The sequence below is a fragment of the Papio anubis genome, chromosome 10, assembly GCF_008728515.1.
Source record: "Papio anubis isolate 15944 chromosome 10, Panubis1.0, whole genome shotgun sequence".
NCBI lineage: Eukaryota > Metazoa > Chordata > Mammalia > Primates > Cercopithecidae > Papio > Papio anubis.
The window spans coordinates 81,195,238-81,215,480 of record NC_044985.1 but is presented as its reverse complement, the minus strand read 5'-3'; the positions used below and the strand labels follow the sequence as shown (position 1 = coordinate 81,215,480).

The 20,243-nt window shown below is 42.3% G+C and overlaps 1 protein-coding gene across 3 annotated transcripts in view; it reads left to right on the top strand.

Moving 5' to 3' along the window:
• Positions 1–20,243, top strand: part of RFTN2 (raftlin family member 2) — a 111,461-nt gene that overhangs the window by 86,416 nt on the left and 4,802 nt on the right. For all 3 annotated transcript variants that reach the window (XM_009182693.4, XM_009182694.4, XM_003907768.5), the window contains one exon: positions 6,172–6,250. In XM_009182693.4, the coding sequence (XP_009180957.2) occupies positions 6,172–6,250 (79 nt within the window). The remainder of the gene's footprint in view (positions 1–6,171; positions 6,251–20,243) is intronic.

The following is a 20,243-nucleotide window of genomic DNA, read 5'->3' as shown; positions in this document are numbered from 1 at the left end:
CAGCCTGGGCAACAGAGCAAGACTCCATCTCAAAAATAATAATAATAAAATAAAATAAAAGATATTGTCAAACTATAAATAGAACTTTTTAAAGTTTCATTTTTGTTGCTTGTTTTTACAACCAGTGCTAGTCACTGTTGTGCAGAACTGAATTCGTTTGGGGGAATGTTAAGGCAAAGCTTTCAATTATTAATCTTTTATGTCACACTTTAATACCGTGAATCATGAACTTGCTCCTGTCTCTTCTTGCATTTGCCACACTAACATCCGGACCTGTATGGTCTGCTTAAGTAGTCTAATTGGCCCAAGAAAAATGAACATTTGTGTTTATTTTCTTCATTATTCTCCACTATAACTTCTGAACATTATAAGCTGGAATGCTTAATTTAGGATGCTAAATAAAAATCTAGACTTTGGCAAAGTAGTCTTAGACTTATCCACGAATTATAAAGTTTTCTAGTCAGAATAGAATTAAGCCACATCTTCCTGTAGTCAGGGCTTCAGTGAGCTCTACAAGCAAATGTTGTCACTCTACATTTGCTTGTAGAGCGAATGCAGTGTTGTGGAAAGAGTGGGACCTAGAGGTGACCCAAGACAAAAACCTTAAAAGCTCTGAGTCTCAATTTCCTTATCCATAAAATAGAGAAAATCTCTGCTCTGCACACCTTAAAGGATTATCATAAGAAACAAGCATGTTAATGTACGCAGAAAGGACTTAGAACGCTGAAAGCACTACAGAAGTCAAAGTTGTTTTTATTAGTTCAGTCCATGAGACCTTCTGTTAGCGGGAAGTCCCAGTCTTCTTGATAGTCAGGTTCTTGTCACAGAAAATCCCTCTCCCTCAAAGGACATTCACGTAGAATCTTCTTTGTGCTTTCTTATGAAGTGCATAGAAGAAGGCAGGGAAGAGAAAAGGCAACATCTCTGAGCATCTCCTGTGCTCCAGGGTCCATCTCCAGGGTCTAGGAACTTTACATCCACTATCTCATTGACAATGTTCAACCACCTCTGCCTGCAGAGAACTCAGCCCCTTCAAGGCCTGCCCCGGCTGACCTGTCCTTCATGTGGCCTGTGCCCTCGTGCTGAACACGGCACCAGGGATCATCTGCTGCCCTCAGAGATGAAGGGACTAGTCAATGTTCTCATCACTTCTCTGTAGACTGTTCTCTATACTTGTCACCAAAACAGTTTGTACTAGAGCTTTTTCAGAATTTAAATTACTATCTCTAAATCAAGCATATTTTCCAAAGTTGCCTTTGTTTTCTAATACATCAAAGCATGACTGTCCATTAAAGTCTAAAAGAGAACCAGAAGATTCTTAAATCTCTCTCAGGAAGATACTAAGTCACTCAGTTAACTAACAGCACCTTTTGGATAAACATTTTTGTAGGGAATAAGAGATGTGGGCTGTGTCCTCTGAAACCATCCAGGGCATTTTAACATTCTCTCAGGTCCCATAATGACCACCAGTTTGCTAAGGGAAGAATATTCTATCCTAGTTCTGTAAATAGAATTATCTCAGGAACGGCTGGGAACCATAAGGGACTTACTTGCTTTACCAAATAGGTGTCCGTCTATAAGGCTTCAGACCTCTTTCCCTTAGGTCTACCGTGATTAGAGTCTCGAAACCAAAACAAGTTCCACATGGTCTCACAGCTGGTCTGAAAATAGCAGGACCTATTTTAAATCAAAATGGCCCTCAGAAAACCAGGGACATAGAAGTTTCCAACATATCTCAAATTAAGGATCTGACTCTGAGGACCTCCCCAAAAGGCAGATAGATGCTGACCTTCCAAAGTCTTTTTTTTTTTTTTTTGAGACGGAGTCTTGCTCTGTGCCCCAGGCTGGAGTGCAGTGGCGCGATCTCGGCTCACTGCAAGCTCCGCCCCCCCGGGTTCACGCCATTCTCCTGCCTCAGCCTCCCGAGTAGCTGGGACTACAGGCGCCCGCCACCTCGCCCGGCTAATTTTCTTGTATTTTTAGTAGAGACGGGGTTTCACTGTGTTAGCCAGGATGGTCTCGATCTCCTGACCTCGTGATCCGCCCGTCTTGGCCTCCCAAAGTGCTGGGATTACAGGCTTGAGCCACCGCGCCCAGCCCAAAGTCTTTTTTGAGCATCTGGATGCTGTCTAAAGTTGTCAGCCTTTGACAAACCATCTCCACGTTTGCTGTTTTATCTCATTAGATTCCCCAAACAGCACTCCTTATAGGGCCACTGGAAGGCATTACTTGTCAGTTTCAAACGAATGGTTTTAAAGCTCGTGCTCAGGCCAGGCAAGGTGGCTCACACCTGTCATCCTGGCACTTTGGGAGGCCAAGGTGGGCGGATCATCTGAAGTCAGGAGTTCAAGACCAGCCTGGCCAATATGGTGAAACCCCGTCTCTACTACAAATACAAAAATTAGTCAAATGTGGTGGTGCGTGCCTGTAATCCCAGCTACTTGGGATGCTAAGGCAGGAGAATCCCTTGAACCCGAAAGGCAGAGGTTGCAATGAACCCAGATCACACCACTGCACTCCAGCCTGGGCAACAGAGTGAGCCTGTGCCTCAAAAAATAAAATAAAATAAAATAAAATAAAATAAAATAAAATAAAATAAAATAAAAATAAAACAAAGTTTGTGCTAAAAAGCTTCTGCCCTTTCAGAGGCAATTCCCCTTCACTGCAGGAGGAGAGCAGATTTTGACATGCTCTCTTGCTTCACTGAAGAGGCTGTGGAGGGTTCGCCCTCCCCTGTGCCACATGTTTCACCTCTCTGCATACTGTGTTAAATATCAAGCAGAACACTGGCAGAGAGAATCCTATTTCAAACATACAGGCAATGATTCTCAACCCAGCAGTGTACTTCACACCATCTGAGGACTTTTTTCCTTGACATACACCCCTAACCCACCTACCTCCCCCTCCAACCCACCGAGCCTTTGATAAGCCACGTCCTTCCTCTTTCTCCTTCCCACATTGCCTCGGGATCCGCTGGTAGAGATATTCTTTCATAATTTGGGGTTGCTGCCAGAAATTGTGTCAGACTGCAGAGGGAGTAACTCCTTGCTCCCATTCCAAATTCCTTTATATTTTAGACAATTCAGGTCAGGAATAAATTGACAAACTAAAGATGGTGAAAAATATGTGTCCTCAGCGTGGCTCTAGGCAGCCTATCTGGCTAAAATTGTCCAAAACATTTAAGGGCACAAGTCACATTAGAAGAATATGATAAAATAGACATCAAGGATGCTTCCAGAAACTAGGCCCTTTTTGTTTCCACACTCCATACCAAGAGGAACTGTTGGTGGGTTTTATTATTCAAGGAAAACAGTGAATGCCTTTGGTAGTAGCAAATATCACCAAGTAATCCCCAGGGCCTGAGAAGTCCACACCTCCAAGTCTGTCTCTTCTGGTGATGGTTCCCAAATTTACTGTGCATCAGGGCCACCTGGGCAGCCTGGTGAAATGGAGATTCCGTAGACTGGAATGGACTCTGAAATCAACAGGCACCTCAGTGTTTGGAATGCACAGTAAAGTCTGTAAAGCCTGCCATAGGCCAAACATTAGATCTTAGTGCATTCAGAATTGTGCCATCCACAGTGAGTGTGAAAGAACTGACTGTAAGGTCTCCCACAATCCCTACCCCGATGCGTTCCTGCTTTCTCCTCAAGAAGAAGAATTCTACCCTGATCCCTCCTTCCCATCTTTGGATCGTTCCAGACCTGGTTCTTTCATGTGATTCTCCACCTGGATCACACACCTGGAATGTTACCCAGAGGGTCTCTTCTGCATTCCCACGTACCCTGTCCCTTGAATTTGTTTTTCCTTTTTTCTTTACTTTTCTTTCTTTTTTTCTTTTAAGATAGGTTCTCTTTCTGTCACCCATGCTAGAGTTCAGCAGCGTGATCAATAGCTCACTGCACCCTCAACCTCCGGGCTCAAGTGATCCTCCTACCTCAGCCTCCCGAGTAGCTGGGACCACAGGCACGTGCCACCACACTTGGATAACTTTTTTAAAAAGTTTTTGTAGATACAAGAGTCTCAGTATGTTTCCCAGACTAGTCTCAAACTCCTGGGCTCAAGGGATCCTCCGTCAGCTTCACAAAGTGCTAGGATTACAGGCATGAACCACCATATCTTTGTGTCCCTTGAATTTGCTCTCTGGAAGATATTCTTGATTCTGAAACTTTTCTTCCCTTCCCTTAACTGCACCCTATATTTCACTAAATGAATGGAAAAGTGGAAGGAAATCACATTTGTTGTGCTCCTTCTCGTGGCAAGCACAATGCGAGGCTTTTCATGCACTCTTATTCTTCACTTATCACTTATTGAGGTCCCTGATAGAAAAAAATCAGAGAGACTGGGTGCAGTGGCTCATGCCTGTAATCCCAGCACTTTGGGAGGCCAAGGCAGGCAGATCACCTGAGGTCAGGAGTTCGAGACCAGCCTGACCAACATGGAGAAACCCCGTCTCTACTAAAAATACAAAATTAGACCAGTGTGGTGGCACATGCCTGTAATCCTAGCTACTCGGGAGGCTGAGGCAGGAGAATCACTTGAACCAGGGAGGTAGAGCTTGCAGTGAGCCGAGATCATGCCATTGCACTCCAGCCTAGGCAAAAAGAGCAAAACTCCATCTCGAAAGAAGGAAAGAAGAAAGAAAGAAAGAGAGAAAGAAAGTGAGAAAGAGAGAAAGAAAGGAAAGAAAAAGAAAACAGAGAATTTAAGGATTAACTGATTAAAGGCGTCAGCTATTAGGTACTATGACAGAGTTTGGATTTGAACCCAGGAACTGTCTAGTTCCAAAGCCATGGCTTTTTCCAGTATATGTCATGCTCCCAAAACATGTGACCAGCCTTTTCTGTACACATGCTAATCCCGCCCGTGTACCAAAGCCTCATGACGATTTGTTCCCAAAATTACTACACATTTTATAAATGTTTTTCGTTCCAATCAAAGATGACGTCAAAATGGAATGAGATTAGACTAGAAACAGCCTTTCAAATATAAAAAAGAAGCAGTCTCCTGTTATCACTTTGAGAAAGATTTGATATTTCTCTAAATTCAGTGGCATCAGTAAGGTTGGGATTTTCAAATGGTATGCGGTTGACACATAACTCTAAAGCCAGAGTTTCAGTGTTGCATTCATTTTCCAGAAAAAGGGCTCAGCATAAAATGCAGCTAATAGTAAGGTTTTGTTGGGGTTTTTTGCATAATAAAAGTCGTAACTGAGCAACATTAGCTACAGACACTCCTCCCCATAAATCCATGGAGACTCTGTGAAAAGCATTTCAGAGGAATACAAACCCCAAATAGTCTTTGGCAAGGGGTAATTTGCCATGATGATAGTTAAATAAGGAGAATACTGAGTAGCTGACTACAAAGACGCATCTGAAAATAAAACTAGCTATAGTTGAAGTCCCTCAATTGAAAATGGATGTAAATTTTCTCACATGTGGCAGCCTAAATTGGTCTCTTCTGTTTATAAGGCAAGTTTGACAATGCATACCAAGAAGCTTAAATCATAAGGTTTGACCTAATACTCCCCCTCCTAAGTATTCATTTCAAGAAAATAATTCATAAGAGGAATACAATACATATTTTTATCTCCTAAGTATTCATTTCAATAAAATAATTGAATACAATACATATTTTTTGTTTATAACTGGCAAGAAACTGGAAGCAACCTTATTTTCCAATAATAAAAAAAAGACTTAGTACATTTTGGTATCTTAATTCTTTGAGTTATTATGCAACCATTAAAAATATGATTACAGTGTACAAACAAGAAAAAGAGTGTTCAGTGAAGGGCATAGAAACAAAATATAAATGTGCAGTGATTACAGACATGCAAATTACACAAGCTGATAAAGACTAAGAGGGGAAACAAAGAAATGAAAATATTGATGTTAGCTTGGTGAGATTACAAGTGTCTTTAAACATTAAAATTATTTTCTTTTATAGCGACCATATTCAGTTTTTAGGGATTTTTCTTGTTTTTCCAGATGTGGTTTCTATAAAATTACATTTTACATTTTTTCCATCACTGGAAAAAAAAAGATTTATATTTTATAATTATTTTTGGTCAGAAGATTATTTTACAAAACTGCATATGGAATGTTCTAGTCAATTATGAAATACAGAGAATTACTAATTCACAAATACTAATACTATTGTTTTAATTTGCAGTGAAGGGAATTTGGCTACAAAGCAGATCGTATTTCTTCAGAGGCCAGTTATGTGGAATTCAGCTGCTCAAACACCAGATGTGAGTAAAATTGATGCTTTATTAACTGAATGTTATATTGAAGCATTTAATCCTTAAACTCTCATTGTAATTCCAAATAAGAAAGCGTGGACATGACGTGGAAACAGTCCTCTGAACCAACCTATAAGGGAAATGTGCTAGCAATCAGGCAACATGAAATAGTTCCAAAGGGGATTCTAATATGCCATCTCAAAATATGCCACTTTGGCATGAGGATTACTTTGAGCTAAAGGCAATTAAGAAACAGCAGACACAGGAGGGACTATCTGTCCTCCACCTTTCTGCTGAAAAATGGGGGCATACATTTCACTTTATAAGGGTGACATAAATTTCCATTTGTAAAGGTGTCAAATCACCAGAAACAATTCACAGTGATGAGTCTGCAAAAACAAACTGTACTAAAATAAGCTTGATCTTCCATTCGTTTACCCCATGTATTTGCCTTCTCATGATTTACTTCCCCAGAAGCCCAAACTCCTTTTCCCTCATCTAGTCACCTGTCCGCAACTTATCACCCTTTGTTAAAATGGTATATAAACTCCCAGGTCTTCTACACCAAACTGCCTCTTCGGGTTTTTGCTACTTTTCTGTGAAGAGACTGTGTGCATTGAAAATAAACCTTTTCTCCTATTAATATGTCTTTTTGTCAGTTTGATTTGTAGTTCTCAGCTACTGAACCTAAGAGGATAAAGGAACAGTTTTTTCTGTCCTTACAGTTCTAAATCTTGTGAATGAATGTGCCTGATCTTGCAACGCATCCATGCAACTTTGGCTATCTTGACCTTTAGCAACACTTTTCTTTTATATTATCTAGTCAAGTTTGTATTTTTTCAGCACTTTGCTGAAGGGCTATTCTGAGCCTCAAGTCACCTTGATCTTACTGGATGCACAGCTAGAATACAATGATTGAATGCGGCACTCTGTGCATTAATAAAGCATAACTTGCAAAACAAGAGATTTGCAAATGGACCAGAAAATTTTTAAAGTGATTCTTTTTCTGTATCTACATCAAGAAAACGTTGTTTTATGTTTTCAGGCAAAGCTGCAGAGATTTGAAAAAAAGAAGACATTGTTTAGTAAACTTTAAAGTTATCTAAACTATCAAAGAGCTAGATTGACTGTATAATACAGCCATGCTAAATTATTTCACATTAATTTTGAAAAAAAGGCCGGCTGGGTTGGTAGGTAAATCAGTAGAGAGGTAGAGAAGTAGTTGGGAAGATGGAGAGGCAGGAGAATACAATGACCAAGTACACAGAATTAGAAACCACATTAGAGCCCACAGGTGAGCACTGCAACCCTCCACAACAATGAGGATGACTCAACTTCATGAGTTTATTAAAAACTATCTGTCAAGGTCATGCACAGGGGCTCACAACTGTAATCCCAACATTTTGGGAGGTTGAGGTGGGAGAACTGCTTGAACCCAGGAGTTTGAGACCAGCCTGGGAAACATTAGCAGACCCTGTCTCTACAAAAAATTAAAAAATAAATTAAGCAGGCATGGTGGCACATGCCTGTAGTCCCAGCTACTTGGGATGTTGAAGTGGAAGGATCACTTGAGCCCAGGAGTTCAATGCTGCAGTGAGCTGTGATGGTGCCACTGCATTCCAGCCTGGGTGACAGAGTGAGACCCTGTCTCAAAAAAAATTAATTAAATAAAAGAAATATTCTGGCCCAGCTCAGTGGCTCATGCCTGTAATCCCAGCACTTTGGGAGGCCGAGGTGGGGATCATGAGGTCAAGAGATCAAGACCATCCTGGCCAACATGGTGAAACCCTGTATCTACTAAAAATACAAAAATTAGCCAGGCGTGGTGGCGTCTGCCTGTAGTCTCAGCTACTGGGGAGCCTGAGGCAGGAGAATCGCTTGAACCCAGGAGGCGGAGGTTGCAGTGAGCCTAGATTGCACCACTGCACTGCAGCCTGGCGACAGGGTGAGATTCTGTCTCAAAAAAGAAATATTCTACCTAAAAGCAGCAAAGGTGGGTATATGTAGAGAATGACCAGAAAAAGTTGTCCTTTCTTCTTCCCCCGAAGCAAACTTCTCATCATGTCGCAACCTTTTTATCCTTTCTTTTTTTGTTTTTCTTTTTTGTTTTTGTTTTTTTTTTGAGATGGAGTCTCACTCTGTCACTAGGCTGGAGTGCAGTGGCGCAATCTCGGCTCACTGTAACCTCCTACTCCCTGGTTAAGCGATTCTCCTGCCTCAGTCTCCCAAGTAGCTGGGACTACAGGCATGCGCCACCACAACCAGCTAATTGTTGTATTTTTAGTAGAGATGGGGTTTCACCTTGTTGGCTAGGATGGTCTTGATCTCCTGACCTCGTGATCCGCCCACCTCAGCCTCCCAAAGTGCTGGGATTACAGGTGTGAACCACCGCACCTGGCCTCTGTCTTTTTTTTTTTTTTGAGACGGAGTCTCACTCTGTCGCCCAGGCGGGAGTGCAGTGGCCGGATCTCAGCTCACTGCAAGCTCCGCCTCCCGGGTTCACGCCATTCTCCTGTCTCAGCCTCCCGAGTAGCTGGGACTACAGGCGGCCGCCACCTCGCCCGGCTAGTTTTTTTGTACTTTTTAGTAGAGACGGGGTTTCACCGTGTTCACCAGGATGGTCTCGATCTCGTGATCCGCCCATCTCGGCCTCCCAAAGTGCTGGGATTACAGGCTTGGCCTCTTTCTTTTTAACATTCTACAAATGGCCATTATTTTTAGGAAAAGTCATCAGAATTCACAGCCTCATGGGGTTTTGATCCATGAGGGCCATGGAGTTGTGTTTGTGACGATGTAAGACCTACATCCAGCTACCTCACAGTCTCTTTTACTTAATATTAGATATAAGGTTTTTAATTCCCTGAAAATGTTTAGGCCCTTTTGTTTATCATGTTTTACTTTTTTGTGAGACAGGGTCTCCCTGTGTTGCCCAGTCTGGTCTCAAACTCCTGAGTTCAAACAATCCTCCCACCTTAGCTTCCCAAGTAGTTAGGGTTACAGGTGCTCACCACTGTACCCAGCCCTTTTTTGTTTAGCTTTAGATACTATCCAGTAGTCTCTAGTCACGGCTCTTCTTTGGGTAATCTTTATATTTCATTGTAAGGTAAAATTACTGGTTCATTTATATAATGGGAAGCAGATATAGTTGGTTTGTATCAATGACAAATCTAATAATAATATATTTTATAACTTACAATTCTGCTTCTAAATGGATTTACCATTTTTTCATTTGACAAATGTTTAATTTTTCTAGCAAGAAGCCACAGGATCCTGAGATTATTTCAGGGCAGAACTTGTAGGTAGGAGTCAAAGTGTCTAACAGCTGATTTGCAAATTCTTTCAGTTTTTACTTAAGGAAACAATTTCTTACTTTATCTCAAAATGGTAGTAATACTTTCAGGAAAGTAAACTATTAATATCAATATAGAGTTAATTTATTACCAAAATGTTTTAGCTATCTCATATATATTTTGTGAAAGTTGTATTTACGGCCGGGCGCGGTGGCTCAAGCCTGTAATCCCAGCACTTTGGGAGGCCGAGACGGGCCGATCACGAGGTCAGGAGATCGAGACCATCCTGGCTAACCCGGTGAAACCCCGTCTCTACTAAAAAATACAAAAAAACTAGCCGGGCGTGATGGCGGGCGCCTTATAGTCCCAGCTACTCGGGAGGCTGAGGCAGGAGAATGGCGTGAACCCGGGAGGCGGAGCTTGCAGTGAGCCAAGATCGTGCCACTGCACTCCAGCCTGGGTGGCAGAGTGAGACTCCGTCTCAAAAAAAAAAAGAAAGTTGTATTTACAATATGCCTTGAAAAAATTTATGCAGTCACAGATCCATAATAGCACTGTTCTTTGTTAATACCTTTAAATCAGTTATTGTTTGAAAGGGCAAGTTGATGGGGGGATTGCTTTGTTTATAAAGTCTTTCAAAGAATTTTTTCAAAGATGTTTAGTTTTAAAAACAGTTGGTAGATATTTCAGACATTACAAGTGTTGTCCTAGGATTCTCAATGCGTTTTCATTAAACAATAAATTTCATGGGCTAATAGAAATTAACCTAGAGTCTGACCTTTGAAAAAAATTTCTCAGCTGAGTGCAGTGGCTCACGTCTGTAATGCGAGCACTTTGGAAGGCCGAGGCGGGCAGATCATCTGAGGTCGGGAGTTCAAGACCAGCCTGACCAACATGGAGAAACCCCTTCTCTACTAAAAATGCAAAATTAGCTGGGCGTGGTGGTATATGCCTGTAATCCCAGCTACACAGGAGGTGGAGGCAGAAGAATTGCTTGAACCCAGGAGGCGGAGGTTGTGCTGAGCTGAGATCATGCCATTGCACTCCAGCCTGGGCAACAAGAGTGAAACTCCATCTCAAAAAAATTTATCTTGCTCTTTCTACTAAGACTAATGTCAAGATTTTTCCTATCCAATTTCACTAAGCACAGAACAGTACTGTTATGTTCAACAGATCCATTTCATGCCCCTGTTGTGGGGAGGAAATTGAGGATTGCACTATGAAGAAAGCATGTTGTTGGGTTTTTTCCTTTGGAAGTTACGGAGACCTTTACTTTTGGAATTTGTTTTATATTTCACAAATATATCTTATGCAATATTCTAGATACTTGTGAATGTTTTTAAACATGAAAAATGTCATTTCAAAATATTTAGACTCTCATTTACTGCCACAGTTTTCTCTAAGCTATTAAGAGATAATTCATTTTAGTAAAACTAGAAAACTATTAGGAAAAAACATAGGAGAAAATCTTCATAAAGTGGAGTTAGGCAAAGAGTTTTTAGGGGCCAGGTGCGGTGGCTCACACCTGTAATCTCAGCATTTTGGGAGCCTGAGGCAGAAGGATCACTTGAGTCCAGGAGTTTGAGACCAGCTGGTCAGCATGGCAAAACCCTGTCTACAGAAAATACAAAAATTAGCTGGGCATGGTGGCACACACGGGTAATCCTAGCTACCTGCAGGGGGTGAAGAGAGTGGATCGCTGGAGCCTGGGAGATTGAGGCTGCAGTGAGCCATGTTTGCACCACTGTACTCCAGCCTGAGCAACAGAGTGAGACCTCGTCTCAAAAAAAAAAAAAAAAAAAAAAGAGTTAGAGTTTTTAGACATAACACCAAAAGCATAATCTATTTAAAAATTGAAAAAAGAGACTTCATCAAAATATAAAACTTTTGTTCTGTGAATGGCACTGTTAACAGAAGAAAAAGACAAGCCACAAACTGGGAGAGAAAAGCTCAGAAATCATATACAAGACAAATGGTTTTACCCAAAGGGTATCAAGGACTCTCACAATTCAAGAATGAAAAAACAACCCAGTGAAAAAATAGTTAAAAGACTGGAACGCTTCACCAATGAGGATATGTAAATGAGAAGTAAACACATGAAAAGATGCTTAAATCACTAGCCATTAGGGAAGTGCAAATGAAAACTCATAATGAGATATCATACACCTGTTAAAATGGTTAAAATAAAAAATACTGACAATACCAAGAACTGGGGAGGATGAGGAGCAATCAGAACCCTCATACACAGCTGCTGGCGATGCAAAATGGAATATCCACTGTTTTCACGCTGCTGTTAAGGACATACCTGAGATTGGGTAATTTACAAAAGAAGGAGATTTAATTGGACTCACCATTCCACGTAGCTGAGGAGGCCTCACAATCATGGCAGAAGGCAAGGAGGAGTAAGTCACATCTTACGTGGATGGCGGCAGGCAAAGAGAAAGCTTGTGCAGGGGAGTTCCTTTTTTTTTTTTTTGAGACAGTCTTACTCTGTCACCCCGGCTAGGGTGCAATGGCGTGGTCTCAGCTCACTGCAACCTCCACCTCTCCGGTTCAAGCAATTCTCCTGCTTGCCTCAGCCTCCTGAGGAGCTGGGATTATAGGAACGTACCACCACACCCGGCTAATTTTTGTATTTTCAGTAGAGATGGGTTTTGCTGTGTTGGCCAGGCTGGTCTCGAACTCCTGACCTCGTGATCTGACTGCCTCGGCCTCCCAAAGTGCTGGGACTGCAGGCATGAGCCACTGTCCCTGGCCCCATTTTTAAAACCATCAGATCTCATGAGACTTATTCACTATGATGAGAAAGCACAGAAGAGACCCATTCCTGTGATTCAATTATCTCCCACAGGGTCCCTCCCACAACACGTGGAAGTTATGGGAGCTACAAGATGAGATTTCGTTGAGGACACAGAACCAAACCATATCATCCACCCTGGAAAACAGTTTGGCAGCTTCTTATGAAGTTAAACAGACATTTACCATAGACCCAGCAGTCCCTGTCTTGGGTGTTTACCCTAGAGAAATAAAAACTGATGTTCACACAAAAGCCTACACACAAATATTCGTAGCAGTTCTATTCGTAATCACCTCAGACTGGAAACTGGAAACAACCCAAATGTCTTCAACAAGTGAATGAATAAACAACAGTGGTACATCCATACAATTAAATACTCAGAAATAAAAAGGACTGGGCATGGTGGCTCACATCTGTAATCCCAGCACTCTAGGAGGCCAAGGCAGGTGGCTGGCCTTGAGGTCAGGAGCTTGAGACCAACTGGGGCAACTTGGGACCCCATCTCATAAAAAAATAAAATAACATAAAGTCTGTCTCTACAAATAAAAAATAAAAATAAATAGGAATGAACTTACTGGTACACATAACTTGGATTAATCTCAAAGGTGTTTTAATGAATAAAAGAGCTAGCCTCAAAAGATTGCAGACTGTATAATTCTATTTAAATGACATTCTTAAGAAGGCAAAACTATAGTGTGGAGAACAGATCAGTGGTTTCCAGGGATTAGGGGTGGTGGAAGGGTGTGATAGAGGGATATATAGAGGAGTGTTTTGGGGTGGTGGAACTGTTCTGTGTCCCAAATGTGGTTAAATCTATACACGTATTGAAACTCATAGACTTGTACTCCCCAAAGTCACTTTTACTGTATGTTCATTTAAAAGATAAAACGTCAAAGATCATTTGCTCTACAAATTACATGGACTCTATTTTCTACGCCTTTGTCCTTCAGTAAAGACCGTCCTTAGGTCATGGAATGCTGATGAAGCTTAGTGAAGTTGCTGACTTCTCTTTTCTCTGTGTGATGTCAAAAGGCCAGGGTCTTTTTATCTTGCTGTTCCTTTTATCTATTTTTATTTTTCTTTATTTTGGGGAGAGTCCTCTAAATGAATTCGAGGAAATGATAGCTATGCTGAGTAGGAAGAGTGATCCCTGCTGCCATAAGGGCAGATGTAGGATGGGAGAGCAGCACTCTTCTGGCCACCCAAGCTTGTTTCTATATTCCTTATTGGTGTTCTTTGGGTGGTAAGGGACATAAACTCTGTTCAGACTAGCCTATGTATATAAGGGAATTTATTGGCTTCTAGATGGAAAGGCTATACTGGCATAGCTCACAACATTGGAAAAAAAAAAAAAAAAAGGCCGGGTGCAGTGGCTCATGCCTGTAATCCCAGCACTTTGGGAGGCCGAGGCGGGTGGATCACGAGGTCAGGAGTTCAAGACCAGCCTGGCCAAGATGGTGAAATCCTGTCTCTACTAAAAATACAAAAAAAATTAGCCGGGTGTGGTGGCACGCACCTGTAATCCCAGCTACTCCAGAGGCTGAGGCAGAGAATTGCTTAAACCTGGAGGGGTGGAGGTTGCAGTGAGCAGAGATCACGCCACTGCACTCCAGCCTGGGCGACAGAGCGAGGCTCCGTCTCAGAAAAAAAAGGACAGCTGGGTGCGGTGGCTCATGCCTGTAATCCTAGCACTTTGGGAGGCCAAGGCAGGCGGATCACAAGGTCAGGAGTTCGAGACCAGCCTGGCCAATATGGTGAAACCCTGTCTCTACTAAAAATACAAAAATTAGCCTGGTGTGGCGGCGAGTTCCTGTAGTCCCAGCTACTTGGGAGGCTGAGGCAGGAGAATCGCTTGAACCCAGGAGGTAGAGCTTGCAGTGAGCTGAGATTGTGCCACTGCACTCCAGCCTAGGTGACAGAGTGAGACTTCATCTCAAAAAAAAAAAAAAGAACAAGGAAGGAATGAGCCTGAACAACATGGTGAAACCCCACCTCTACAAAAAATACAAAAATTAGCTGAACATGGTGGCAGGCACAGGTGTCCAGAGTAATCCCAGTTACTCTAGAGGCTGAGGTGGGAGGATCACTTGTATCTGGGAGGTTGAGGCTGCAGTGAGCCGTAATTGCACCACTGCACTCCAGCCTGGGCTACAGAGTGAGACTCTGTCTCAAACAGAAAAAAAAAAAAAAAAATTAAAGAAAGAAAGAAAAAGAAAAATAACTGAAGACCTCACTTACTGACATCAGAGATTCCACATTGTCAAGACGTTTCCTCTCATCTATTTGTTTGGCTTCTGTGTGTGTTGTGTGTGTGTGCAGAGGGCTTCTTAGGAGGTAAGCTTGGCCACCTTGTCAAAAAGAAAGAACTTGTTTATCCTAGAGTCAGTATAGTAGTCCCAGGGAATGACTCTGGTCAGGTCTGACCGGGTCACCTACCCATGCTGCAGTAGAGAAGAAGATGGATAGGAAAGCTGGCTGGAGAGGTAGTAATAAGTCAACCATACCCTTCCCCCTTCCTAGGCTTCCATGATTTTGACAGCCCCAACCTGGGAAGATCCAGGAATGTGTTCTGTGAGCGGTCAAGGGTAGCGCCTCTTGTGTTTCAAAACCTCTAACTCTTCCAAGTGGCCCAAGAGCTACACTTAGGATTGCAAGGTTGAAGAAGGAAAGAAATCCTGAATGTCCATTCCATGTTTTTGTCACTTTATAAACTAAATTTCTTAGCTACGCTTCCCTTGTATCCATCATAACACTATCCAAGATTGTGTCCAACACAATGTTTTATGATTGCCGGTAGAATTCTGACTTAAGTCTTTTGCTTTTAAGATACCAACAGTGAAAACTGAAAGGTAGAATGGTAGAACACCCTAAATTCAACTAATGTGTCACTAGGACTCATGCATTTTTAATAGGTCACCCTTTTTTTTGTAAATAGGAATGGCTCTGAAAAGGTAGTAAATTTTATCAAAGGTTTTATTAGTTCTGCATCCAAATCTTAGTATAATTTCCTCCAATTTTACAGTGAAAATATCAGAAGAAAGTGAGGACATATATGAGTAAGGCTGAAAATGTAGCATGGGAAATCTTTATTTCTTTATTGACATAGAGAAATATTCACAATATAGTACTAAGTGGGAAAGTGAGGTATAAAATGTTTCATGGGCTGGGCATCATGACTCACACTTATAATTAATCCCAGCACTTTGGGAGGCCAAGGTGGGTGGATCACTTGAGGTCAGGAGTTCGAGACCAGCCTGGCCAACATGGTGAAACCCCTTCTCTACTAAAAATACAAAACTTAGCTGGACGTGGTGATGTGCACCTGTAATCCCAACTACTTGGGAGGCTGAGGCAGAAGAATCACTTGAACCTGGGAGGCGGAGGTTGCAGTGAGCCGAGATCTCGCCACTGCACTCCAGCCTGGGTGGCAGAGTGAGACTCCATCTCAAAAAAAAGTTTTATGTACTGTTTCTATACATCATCTGTGTGCATGCAAATATATATATATTATATAGAGAGAGAATATATGTAGAATATATATAAATATATATATATATTTAGAGAAAAAAATAGGAAAATATGCCAAGGTTTTAACAGTTGCATTTCTAGAAGATGGAATTATAGGTGGGTTTTGCTTTTTTCTTTGTTTTTGTCAAGTTTTCTATATTGAATAGGTGTTATTTTTATGATTGAAGGAAATTTTTATTTAGGAAACACACAAATCTTTTGCAGCAAACCTACTCATATTTTTGCAGATGTGGGTAAGATAGTGTGAAAAGAATAAGGTGAGAGACTCGGGCTACAGTTCCGGGCCAGCGATTCCATCACCTTGGACAAATCCTGTTTTCTCTCTGGGTCTCAGCCCCGCCTCTGTAGAATAAGGGGACTGAAGTAGATAATCTCCAAGAACTAGTTGGGCTTCAGACTTCTACAGCCTAAGTTATGAGAACATCACAGTTTGGTTTGTTGGAAATGTTATTATTTACATGTGGAATAAGGGTGGGGCAGGAGGTGATATGATTGCTGAAGCTGTATTTATTTTTATTTTATTTATTTTTTTTTTTTTTTGAGACAGAGTCTCGCGCTGTGTCACCCAGGCTGGAGTGCAGTGGCGCGATCTCGGCTCACTGCAAGCTCAGCCTTTCAGGCTCACGCCATTCTCCTGCCTCAGCCTCCGAGTAGCTGGGACTACAGGCGCCCGCCACCACGCCCGGCTAGTTTTTTGTATTTTTAGTAGAGACGGGGTTTCACCATGTTAGCCAGGATGGTCTCGATCTCCTGACCTCGTGATCCACCCGCCTCGGCCTCCCAAAGTGCTGGGATTACAGGCTTGAGCCACCGCGCCCGGCCTGAAGCTGTATTTATTAAACAACATGTCACATGCGTCCGTGTGAAGAGACCACCAAACATGCTTTGTGTGAGCAATAAAGCTTTTTAATCACCTGGGTGCAGGCGGGTTGAGTCCAAACAGAGAGTCAGTCCAAAAAGGGAGATGGGGTGGGGCCGTTTTATAGGATTTGGGTAGGTAATGGAAAATTACAGTCAAAGGGGGTTGTTCTCTGGTGGGCAGGGGCGGGGGTCACAAGGTGCTCAGTGGGGACCTTCTGAGCCAGGAGAAGGAATTTCACAAGGTAATGTCATCAGTTAAGGCAGGAACCGACCACTTTCCCTTCTTTTGTGATTCTTCAGTTACTTCAGGCCATCTGGATGTATACCTGCAGGCTTGGGCTCAGGGGCCTGACACAAGGTCACATGGTAAAAAAAGAAAAAAAGTGTGTGTTGGTTCAGAAGTCTTTTTTAGAGGTACAGTGCTAAGTATTTTGCCATCTTCTAACATTTGAAATTTACATTTGGTGGCTGTTTACCTATTAATGCTTATTTTAAAGTTAATTACTCTGAATATCTTAGTATTCTGAATAGCATCCCATTTTTATTAAGAAAATCCTTGTTAAGTATGTGAGAATTGGCCTCTATTAGCTGATATATAATGAACAAAGTATTGCAAAATTTACCTTTGGCCCTAGCGCTGGTGAGGAAGGCAAGATCCAGGAAGCCCCCAGCGACCCCACCTTCCCATTTTGATTCCGGTCAGTGTTGAGAGCATTAAGAGCATCATTCAAGAGTGAATGCATTCCCGCCCTTGTGGTGGCTCACGCCTGTACTCCCAGCACTTTGGGAGGCTGAGATTTAAGCCTCCAAAGTGATCTGAGATTAAGTGATCTGAGATTAAGGCAGATCACTTAAGTCCAGGAGTTCAACAACAGCCTGGCCAACATGGCAAAACCCCGTCTCTATAAAAAATAGAAAAATTACCCAGGCGTGGTGGTGCACACCTGTAATCCCAGTTACTCTGGAGGCCGAGACAGGAGAATTGCTTGAGCCTGGGAGATGGTCAAGCAATTGTAAATAGTAATGACTGAAAAGTCGGGAGGTGGTCAGTGCAGTGAGTGGAGATTGTGCTACTGCACTCCAGCCTGGGCAACAGACAGAAACTCTGTCTCAAAAAAAAAAGAGTGAGTGCATCGCTGTGCATGTGGGAAAGATAGCCACTGGCCAGGCTTGAGAAAGGAGCGCAGTCTGGCCGTGTTCATCAGCCGTATCTGAAGCCAAAAATCTGTATCCTTGCTGACCAATGCCCCAGTGCAGGGAAGAAAGTGCCATTCTCAAATTTTGTACATTTCTGAGAGTAAATCTGTCAGGTTCCACCGCATATATTAATTTCAATAAATTTGGTGAATAGGAATAAACAGGAAAAGAACTAAAGAGCTGATATTTGGCCAGGCACAGTGGCTCACGCCTGTAATCCCAGCACTTTGGGAGGCCAAGACGGGCTGATCACAAGGTCAGGAGATCGAGACCATCCTGGCTAACACGGTGAAACCCCGTCTCTACTAAAAAATACAAAAAACTAGCCGGGCGAGGTGGCGGGCGCCTGTAGTCTCAGCTACTCGGAAGGCTGAGGCAGGAGAATGGCGTAAACCCGGGAGGCAGAGCTTGCAGTGAGCCGAGATCCGGCCACTGCACTCCAGCCTGGGAGACAGAGCGAGACTCCGTCTCAAAAAAAAAAAAAAAAGAGCTGATATTTGCATTTGATGAATGCAAGGGTGCCCATGTAAAATGTGACAACCACCAAACTGTGTCTAACTTGGGACCACAAAGGTGGGCTTTTGTTGAGGGACAACCTACTGTAGACTTTGTGAACCCCAAATATATGAGATAGGTCTCCGTTAATTTAGAAAGTTTATTTTGCCAAGGTTAAGGACGCACTCAGGAGGTCCTGATGACATGTGCCCAAGGTTGTCAGGCACAGTTTGGTTTTATACACTTTAGGGAGACGTGAGACATCAGTCAACATATGTAAGATGAACTTTGGTTCCATCCAGAAAGATGAGACGAAAGGCGGGACAACTCGAAATGGGGAGGGGTAGATAAAAGTGGCTGCAATATTTTGAGTTTCTGATTAGCCTCTCCAAAAGACCAATCAGATATCCATTTATCTCAGTGAGCAGAGAGGTGAATTTGAATAGAATGGGAGGCAGGTTTGCCCTAAGTCATTCTCAGCTTGACTTTTCGTTTTAGTTTGGTGATTTGGGTGCCCCAAGGTTTATTTTTCTTTCACAACTTTTTCCCTTAAACTTGCCCAACTCTGGTAACTTGGCCAAGAAAAAGACGCACTGCCTCTGTGCTGCCAATAAACTCCTTTCTATGCAATCCGCTGGGGCTGCATCTTCCTGTACAAACAGTGTCATGAACGGTATTGCATTCCACAGTAGCGCACAAAATCCACTTTAATAAAGCTGTTTGTTTGCTTTGTGTATTTGCTGTAAAAACCAGTAGAAAATACCCCGGTATTTTATGCACTGCATTTCAACAGATGAATCATTAACAAACTTCTGTAAGATCAGCCTGGGCATTTGATTTCTACAATTTTTCTAAGAATTTTTAAATTTTACCTCTTACTTTTAGGAAAAATGCAGCCCTAGTTCCCAAATAACATATAAATGAATTTTCAGTAAATGAGCTCTTTGTAAACTGGGAAATTACTGCGATTTGTAAATGTATCTTTAAATCTATGTTCAGTTTTATGTGCCTAGGAGGATATAATCATATTCTCTAATATCTGCCACGTTGTCAGTATTAAATAAGCTCTTAAGGGCCAGATACAGTGGTTCACACCAGTAATCCCAGCACTTTGGGAGGCAGAGGTGGGCAAAACGCTGAGGTCAGGAGTTCAAGACCAGCCTGGTCAACATGTTGAAACTCCATCTCTACTAATAACACAAAAATTAGCTGGGCAAGGTGGCACATGCCTGGAGTCCCAGTTACTCAGGAGGCTGAGGCGGGAGAATTGCTGGAACCCGGGAGGCAGAAACTACAGTATGCTGAGATTGCAATCACTACATTCCAGCCTGGGCAACAGAGCAAGACTCTGTCTCAACAACAACAACAAAAAATGCTCTTATAATGAAGTCTCATCAGGAGTCTGAACATCACAAGTTAAGCAGCTAATTCTCCTTGTTGTGCTTTCCCTTTTTTGACTTAGCTATCTTATTTTTTTCATATATATATATATGAAATATATATATAGGACCTGAGGTCTTGCCATGTTGCCTAAGCTGGCCTTGAACTCCCAGTTCCAAGTAATCCTCCCATTTCAGCCTCCTGAGTAGCTGAGACTACAGGCTCATGCCACTTTGCCCAGCTAGATACCTTATTTTCACTTAAGTTGCCTGGGCAGAGACCATGTCCCCTTTATTCTGGACTGAACCAAGAACATTCTCTGCCCTCAGTAAATATTTATCAGCAAAAACATCCACAGTTGATCAGAGAGTCTGAATGAGCTGGATTGAATTGTTGAACATGTATACTGTGTCAGGCAGAAGCAGTTTGCAGCAGGACAAGGAAAGGGTCCACT